Source organism: Phoenix dactylifera, chromosome 5 (genome assembly GCF_051530095.1).
Source record: "Phoenix dactylifera cultivar Ajwa chromosome 5, Ajwa_hap1_PhDact_Kaust_v1.1, whole genome shotgun sequence".
Classification (NCBI taxonomy): domain Eukaryota; kingdom Viridiplantae; phylum Streptophyta; class Magnoliopsida; order Arecales; family Arecaceae; genus Phoenix; species Phoenix dactylifera.
This window is the reverse complement of record NC_143194.1, coordinates 14,955,366-14,964,585: the sequence shown is the minus strand read 5'-3', so window position 1 is coordinate 14,964,585 and position 9,220 is coordinate 14,955,366. Positions and strand designations below refer to the sequence as shown.

At 38.8% G+C, this 9,220-nt stretch overlaps 1 protein-coding gene across 1 annotated transcript; it reads right to left on the bottom strand.

The window, feature by feature from the left end:
* Nucleotides 1–356: 356 nt before the first annotated feature.
* On the bottom strand, nucleotides 357–8,581 carry LOC103720984 (beta-galactosidase 5-like). The gene is made up of 19 exons (XM_008810985.5): nucleotides 7,940–8,581; nucleotides 7,733–7,828; nucleotides 7,498–7,610; nucleotides 7,311–7,377; nucleotides 7,037–7,129; nucleotides 6,700–6,843; nucleotides 5,870–5,958; nucleotides 5,542–5,647; nucleotides 5,362–5,449; nucleotides 4,479–4,597; nucleotides 4,197–4,361; nucleotides 3,800–3,978; nucleotides 3,337–3,446; nucleotides 3,132–3,241; nucleotides 2,911–3,021; nucleotides 2,700–2,813; nucleotides 2,407–2,612; nucleotides 1,487–1,823; nucleotides 357–977 (listed from the first exon to the last, which is right to left on the bottom strand). Exons 1-19 carry the CDS (start codon nucleotides 8,117–8,119, stop codon nucleotides 846–848), a joined length of 2,559 nt encoding a protein of 852 aa, XP_008809207.3. The 5' UTR covers nucleotides 8,120–8,581; the 3' UTR covers nucleotides 357–845.
* Nucleotides 8,582–9,220: the final 639 nt, after the last annotated feature.

Here is a 9,220-nt window from a genome sequence, read left to right as displayed (position 1 = left end):
TTTCATGGCATCATAGTGCAAACATCTTTCAGGGACTCCCTGGAATATTTGTCTTATGATGCTTGTAGTGCCAAATTTTATCTACAGTGAATGCATCCCCTTGTTTTCGGAAATGTTTTCTATTGTTTTTCTCCTCTACTACTATATGATGAGTCCATAGTTATGCGGGCACCCCACCTCATGGAACTCTTTCTTTCATTCAATTTTTAGTTTTTGTTTTCTTATTTTTTGTTTGGGAATTTTATCTCGCATCACATCACATGTAAGCCTCATATTAAGAAATCATGAGGGGGAACAAAAGAAAGAAAGAAAGAAAAATCTCAGCACCAATACACCACTTGTAGAATACAGATAAATTGGGGGTAGACAAGTAAAAAATGACATCAATTAGCATCTTCACAATCAGACCGAAGCTTAAAATAACCTTACATCGTGAACTGACATTAATCACAACTTTCTTCCACAGAATAAGAAAAAAAGGACATCAATAAAAGCAAATATGCAATCCACATCTCTCTTCCCTTTGTTTTTTTTTTTAATTTTTGCCCCCTTTGTCACCTTCTCCTCTCCTTTCTGGTACCAACTTCTGAATAAAGGTTGGGAAACCAGTGAATAATTTGGAGCTGGAGTGACATCTCTACCAAAAAATAAATGCAAGGACTCAACTACAAATCTACCATCTTTCCCACCAACATTAACTCCACACACAACAAACACACCTTTCTTGTGTGCACATGCGCACTTCACAGTTATTTCCAATCTCTCTTATACTACTATCGGGTACAGTTTGCACGAGAGCGAAACCAATTGAAGAGCCTCCTTCAGTTGCACTTCATCTCCCAAGCTCATGATAATGGCTGAGCAGTGGGGGAACATATTGCTTCTACAGCCACCCTTTTCATCACATTGGGGCATGGATCCCCACCGAAATTGTCCGTGGATATCGTGACTGCACATCTCTGCTGCCCAATGCATTTCTGTTAAAATAGACGACAATGCATTCACAATCAGTCTCATAAACCAAGAGCTAAAAATGTCAATTTCTATATCTAACACCTCCCTATATGTCCATACTGTGCAAGACATCATAATTGTTTTTGTACAGGTAATATAAGACATGATGAATAAGACTATTTGTGTTTATTGGTAGATTTTGGTTATAACCAATTTCTCCAGTCCACCCAAGTGATCGTATGGTATTAGCAAGAGCTCTGTGCTCTAACATCTCATGTGCAGCAACCAATGACACCTTAACAGTAGTTAAAATTGGATCTTCAGAAATCTCATATAAATTGGGACACATTCAATGTCATTTGAGTTCTAAATGGACTTGTCCTATACTTTTATTAATTTGTAGGAAGAAAATCTCCAAGCAGTTTGAGAACTCTAAAACAGAACATATGCATAAACAGCTAAGAATACAGGCAGATATCAAGAGATATGCATATGGCAGAAGATAGAAAGATGAAGCGTAGCATTCAAGAACCTTTTCCAAGGTGCTGTGCGAATTTGTCGAGTGGCAAGCTCCCTGTTGGAAATTTCCACAAGTTCCCAAGGGTGTGCCAAAGCTGGCAAACTTGATAGCTGAGATAGACTGTCCTGGTGCACAACGAAGGTGAACTTTTGGCTTATGGTGCTCCACAGGCTGACCATAGCTCTCAATATGCCAATTCTTTATTGTGGGATGCCACTCAGAAACGTCAGCACAAACACTGGACACAGATTTCTTAACAAGAGAAATCTTTGTTGCATCACCTCCAAGTTCTTCGAATACTACTAACAGATTTTGGGCTGGCTGTAACCAGGACCTTGGCACATGATACCTGAGCATCCAACAATTAGTTTTAATATGCTTGATCAAATATAAAAGAAACAATAATTAATTCAAGTAGAACCGAAGATTCAGTTCAGTATCCCATGGAAATTACACCAAGTAATAAAATCTTTCTAAGAAATTTGCTCTGTCATACAGTGATCCAATAGAGCTTGGTTATGATACAGCACCAGAAATACCAGTTAACAGTTGGCTGATCAACTAAATCGGTACCTTTCATAATAAGGCTTCATTGTAACCTACACTTGGTCACCTTATTTAATTTAATTTAGTTGGCATCATTGAGGCAGATAGAATCAACTGTAGTAATTCATTGAGATGCTATGAAATTTATGGGAGGAGCTGACTTAACAACAAACAAATGACCTCATGATATCAAGTCTTAGCAACACCAAAGACATGATATTTTTAAAGCCGAGTGGAAGAATATTTTAACAGTGACAACCAACTGCTTAAACATGTCATTGGCTCATTAATACGAATGTAATGTTGGCTTTATTTCTGAAGGATGATAAAAAAATATAATGAAACAAAAGTTCATAACACAGAAAAATTGTCGAGCTGTTTCTTACCAGCGTTGGGTTGGTTGACCACAACCACTTTGACAATTCGGTGATCGGTATGTCCCTGCATAGTTGCATCCTTTGCAATCCCCATCTGGGGCCCATAGAGACCAGTATCTTCCAACGCTTTGTCCATTTATCCACACTTGACCCTTACCCATACTGCCCATATCCAATGCCAGTGGGTCATCTCCAGCAGGAGCATCAAAGTAGGCCTGATCATGAAAGGCAAAAGAAGTGAACCAAGAAAAAAAAACAAATAGAAACTGACCTACAAATCATGGCTAGGCCTCATTTCTTACCCTATACCATGTTAAAGGCTGCTGCTTTTGAGATGCTAGTGACTCTTTCATCCATTCAACTGAAGAAGTGCCATCTAGAGAGTTTATATTCATAGCTTCTCCTTTCAGGCCAACCTGCATATATAATCATGAAAACAATAAAGATTTACCACATTTACATCCATATCAATCCTTCCACTTAAAATCCACTAATCATGTGAAAAAAAATGACCTGGTATGACCATTTCTGCCAGGTTAAATCTCTTTTTCCTTCATCAACTCCATGTAGCACCACAGGACCTAGGACTCCAGTGTTCCACAACTCATAATGCACCCCAACGTTCTTCACACACAATAGGACAATAAAGAGGATTAAGTATTCAGGTTGAGTTGAAAAGACAACCAATATCAGTAATCAGAAAATGAAATGGAGAAACCAGTAAAGTAACTAACTGGCAGTCCAACAGCGACACTTAGCAGTGCAATTCTGTTAGATCCAGCACGAAGATTGATATTGCCGGTATATGTGATTCTCCTATTTTCCCTGGTTCCATAAGCAGAACCTGCATAGCAAGGTCACAATTTTAGTATCTTGATTGTTGGGCGTTGAGCTAACTAAGATCGCATGAATAAACGAATTACTTATCTGATAATATACCTGAGAGTTGATCATTGACAAAGACATGCAGGGCATGACCAGCTGACTGCACAGTCAGAACAGGAAGTTGACCCCCTCGTAGAAATCCTTCAGCAGGACTTACATCAACACTGTGAAAGACAAAAACAAGAGTTTTCTCTATCTCATGGTACAAGACTTTATATCTGATGTACAGATATAGGCTGTACAAGAGTTTTACAGCCTATGCTATTTTATGATTTACTTGGCCCAAAACCCATGCAAGCTTGTAGTTCAGTACAGTTCAGCATGTTGGAGGGTTCCTCCATACAGAATTCAATGGCATGACTCGCTCGATGACCCAATATTATATACAAACAACCGCAAAGTACTATTATGAATAACAATCTGGCAATAAGAAGTGATAACTAACGAGCAAAAATTTGATACTCTATATATGCTTTATATCTCTAACATTCAGATAAGAAGGTTGATCCAATCTCACCTGGTAATGTACCATAGATAATCACTGGCATCTCTGGTAACATTTATCTGCTCCAAAAGACCAGTTGTGGAGATCAATGAATTATCTTCCAATGAAGCAACCTCCTCATCATATGTCTCCCACATAAGGGACTGACTGTCAGCAGGAAACATTTGCATTTGAGATGTTTGAACACCAACCTGCAATGAAAACAGAGGAATTTTTATTTTGGGTAAAACCAATATAGCTTTTGCCTCTCAGTATGCGACCTTTAATAATCTAATTGTAAATTGAAATTAGGCTATGGAAGTATCTAGTAATGCAAAAGTGGCTTTTCCTGCATATCATGGACATTTAATGACATGAAACAACATTGACAAAAAGAGTAAGCAAGTTGAAACAGATATGTGTGACTTACTTTTGCAGTATTGAATACTACATTTCTGCAGTCAGGAAGGATGCTGATTGACCAAGGAGGCAGATTGTAGTGCATGTTATTAAACATTACTCTTGCAACAGAATTAAGGTTGTAGTTTGCAAGGAAAGCTGCGCAGCGTCCCGATTCGGAACTGAAGACATGAGCCTAAAATGCCAAAACATAGTTAGACAAACTAAGGTAAAAAATCATCTTAATATCCAGAAAAAAAATAGCGGTATCAAATAAATAATTGACTGTCCGGAAAAGGGAAATCTAACATACCTGTTCATAACTTCCGAGAGAAGTAACAGTTGGATCAGCAGAAACTAAAGCTGGTTCACATAACTTGATGGCCTTGTGGAGCTCTTTCAGATGTCCGTATTTAGGTTCCCTGATAAGTCCTGCCATTTGCCAGAATGTATGACATTACCAGTAGTCCACATTAGGGGGGAAAAAAGATATGCATAGCCTCAACCAAAAGTAGAATCAAAGTTTGCCACATTTATATTACTATAGCAAGGAAAAAAGAAAGTATCATATAAGTGAAGATTGGGAAATGGAAACTAGGTGTTTTAGCTAAATTTTTTTAAAACAGCACGTCATTTTCAAACTGCATAGTAGAATCTCAGAAAACTAGACCAAATCATGTTACAGATAACAGAAAACATGTAAGCAAATCTCCTCAAATATTTTTAACAAAACTAGAAAATACAAAGAAACCTGGTATAATATCTGACAGCTACCATAGTCTACATGCATCACTTACTATACCCCAGGCAACTAAATGTTACCAAGAAAACAAATTTAACGTTCAGTCAGTAATTTCCCTTTATTTACATTTATGGATGATAAGAGCTAATTTTGATGATCAATAACTGCTTATAATAATGAGCATTTAGTCTGCTATTTCTTTTCTTCTCATTTTAAGGGTGAAAATAGATAATTTTGACTTATTAACAACCATTGATAACAATATTTGCCCATTTCATTAGACTGTATAATTGATATAATTTGATCAACAGAGCTCAAATGGACAGAATTATTATTTAAGAAAAGGCCGATCCATGATCTTTACAATACAGTGAAATTTAACAATATTAAGAAAATCTGGAAGAAACTGCAGGAATCATAAAAAAGACTCTAAAATTTGGTCCTTTTTTCTTACCGTATTCATCAATAGGAGCATCATAATCATAGCTGGTTGTAATGAAGGGACCTCCCGCTGTACGACCAAAATTAGTTCCACCATGATACTGTAGCAAACAAGCATTGAATATCACCTTTTTACTGATACAGATTTCCACACAAGCACAAAATACCCACATAGCAATTGATCTTTTCTAACCATGTAATAATTAATGAAGGAGCCACCCTTTTGTATAAAGCGTGCAACAGCAAATGCCAGATCCTCAACTGGTCGCTGGCGAACAGTGCCCCCAAACTCTGTAAACCTGCAATCGCAAGGAACCAAAAGGAAAAGGAACTCATGTTCAGCTTGAAGTAATCAATTCCTTTCAAATTGTTTCTGTAGCATCAAAAACCTATTCCAGTAGTTTTAGGATGAAATCTATACACAATGATGGAATTTTCATTCTTTTAACCTATGTCCAAAATGAAGTCTCTATGGTCTGTGATTCAAAGTTGAGCCTGTCATAACTGTAGAAACAACTTACCAGCCACTCCAAGCTTCAGTCCACATTGTAGGCTTGTAAGGCTTGTTGGGAGTAAAAGCATCACAATAGAAACCATTGCATGCATTTATCTGTTGCCAAAATTTAAAGAATAAATAAAAATCACAACAAGAGGCTTGAACATTTCGTCCGAGAAAGAAAAAAAAAAAAAAAGCTCTAACACATTATCAATCAGCATCAACCATGATTATGAGAAAGCCTAGAGATCTATTACATCGGTTTTCCATCAGATTTAGACTACTCTTCACATGGCACAAAACAAGAAAGAAAAAATATATTATTTTTACTATAAAATTCAGTGTTTAATAAACATTGCGCAACTCAGCATATTGTCCACAAACTAGTTAAAGGACCATCTTTCTGGTCAGATCATCACTCTAGTCTGCACTAAGTACAGTTATAATCTAAAAAACTAAATTAATGACAAAAAATAATCCCAAAATTTTTTTTTGACCGAGCTCATGCATCCATAGTTTGGGAGATGTGGCATAGGCATCCATGCTACTTTATTATGAAAAGAATACGAGACAGCCGGTATATACTGAGTCTCCCATTTCTCTGCATATACACTAACTAGATGTGCCTCGCTGAGAGTGCAGCAAATAATATCATGTGAAACAAATAGTGAGCACAGAAGGTGTATTAGCAACTAAATGAGAAAAACACCGCCATCAGATCATGGAGAACAAGACCAAGAAACCACCTTAATTAGCCAGCAGAGGTAAAGGACCCTAGCTTCAATACCATATAACTTTGCTTGTAAGACATATAGGCACAAAAAAATGTAGAGAGGAAAGAACAAGTCTTCCTACCATTGGATCTGGGGCATCCTCCTCCTTGCACATCACCCAGGGGACACCTGTTCCCATACCAACCGCCATTTTAGCAGCCCAGTTCACATATGCATGACCAGCAGCACCAAATGCGTTACTTTCTGGTCCATACTCATTCTCAATCTGCACCCCATGAACCAACCGACCTCTAGATCAGCCAAAAAAAAACTCGATTTTTTCTTTAAAATTTTCTTTTTCACAATATTTTATAAGACAAATAGATCTCCCAGAGCCAAAGGCTAAATGAAAAGAGTATTCGGAAGAAGACCTTAAATTCCTCAGAAAAGAAAAAAAGGGAGAAGAAGAAAAGCCATGCCTGTGAGAGTATAATTGGGCCACCCTGCGACGCAAATAGCGACTCGCTCTTCATCATCTGCACAATCTTTTGGGTGAATCCTTGCATCGCCGTCTGCAACACCAAATAAGAATAAATTGCCAATGGAGAATCTATTTAGAAAGCAAAGAAGGCCCAAACCATGCAAAACAAATTAAATAAATTCCAGGAAACAAGGCCAAAATCTTTCTGCATCTTTTCAACCAGCACAAGAAAATGAGAGAAGTATGGAAATGCAGAGAACAAGGAAAAGAACCTTGAAAGGTTCATTGTCTGTTCTGAAGCTGATGCCTGAAACATACTTCAACCACACTGGAAATCCTCTACACAAGAAAAAGGAAAAGAAAATTAAAAAAAAAAACCTAAGAAAGAAAGAAGCTGGTCATCTTGTCTTTAGAAGATCTAACAAAGAAGAGGTGTGTGAGCACAGAGAAGAGGAGTACCCAAAGTTCCACTCCCCGCAAATGTAAGGCCCGATGCGGAGGTGGACATACAACCCCGCCTTCTGCACTGTCTTTATAAACCTCACCAAATCATAGCTCCCCTTGAAATTATACTGCAATCCCAAAGAAACGCATTCCCATTAAAGATCCCATAACAACAAATCCAAAAGAAATCCGGCAAACCAGATCTTACTAAAAAATAATAATAAAACAAGAGAGACAGAAGAAATTATACACTTCCAGGAGAAGGCTCATGACCATTCCAGAACACATAAGTTTGTACCACATCCAGCCCTCCATCCTTGGCCTTCTGTATCAGCCCTTCCCACATCTACCCCAGAAACCAAGAAAAAATAAAATGCCAGTTAAGTACAAAGCCAGGGACAAAAAGAAAAGAAAAGAAGAAGATGGTGAAATCAAAGGAAGCAAAGAGATGGGATACATCTGGGGTGCTTCTGGGGTAGTGAATGGAGCCCGAGATGAGAATCCTCCGATGGCCATTTATTACGACGGCCTTGCGGTCGTAGGTGACTCCACATTGCGCGGCAGGAAGGAGGAGGAGGAGGAGGAGGAGCAAAAGCAGCGGCCAGGAGACGGATGGCAGTGAGTTTTGAGCTCCCATTGCTGGGTTGCAGCTTCACCACCACTCCGCCCAAATCTCCCTCCCCCTCTCCCTCTCTTTTTTCTTTCTAGGGAGGGAAAGCTTTAGGACTGGAGGGAAAGCTGAGCTGTGAGAAACACAGTACTTGGTGGTGGAGAGAGAAGGGAAGAAGGAAGGGTGGACTGGTCTTCTAGTCTGCCAAGTAGTCCATCTGTTGCCTCTCTTGGATGAAGTGACCATAGCCAGTGCAGAGCCTAGAATGGGAGTTGGGGTTATTATTATATTGCGGGAAGATGCTGTGACACTAAAAGAAGAAATTAACAAATAAATGGTGCAGGCTTGCAGCTCATCACGTTACGCTTTTCCGGTGCTCGCCTTCACGGTTCACGCTCTCCCAAACCTACTACCAGGGTTAGGTTTTGGGTTAGGGTTACATCTGTTTTTGTTTGGGTATGAAATGGCATCATCCTTCTTTCCTTATGCAAAACAAAATAGCTGAGGAGCATGGTTGCTTACCATGCTTTGCGGTGTGCACCCAATGCAGAGCTTGATGATCATGATTAGAAAATAGACAGCTATCATATAGTATATTTTTATAAATTTATTTGATTTATGAGAAGAATTTTTTAATAAAATAATTTTTTAAAATAGTTTTTGCATATTTTAACTATAGAAAAATTGCACATCTTAAAATAGTTATATTTAGTTGAGCATTATTTTTTAAAAAATTATATAAAATATCCGATATTACTTTTAATAAAAAAATTTACTTTTTTTTTTTGCTAAAACGGATGTGTTGCTGGTGGTCCAAACCGAGAACGATTGGCACTGCGGTGTGAACGGGGTTCCGTCTGAGTTGCCTTGGTTGGTGTTGATCACGCTCCACCTTCCACCGGGAAACCTGCAAGCAAGCCTCGCACCACCACTGGGGTAGTGGGGGCCCTCCGACGATCAAGTCAGAGGAGATTGGAGGAGAAGTAGAGACGATAGTAGCAAGTAAGAGAATGCTCTGGAAGATATTGCTTACCCCCCCTTCTCCCCCCAGCCGCATATATACCAGGCTGGGGGGTCTTTCCAGGGGGGTTCGTCATCGTGGGGCACGATGGAGTGGCCACTGACATG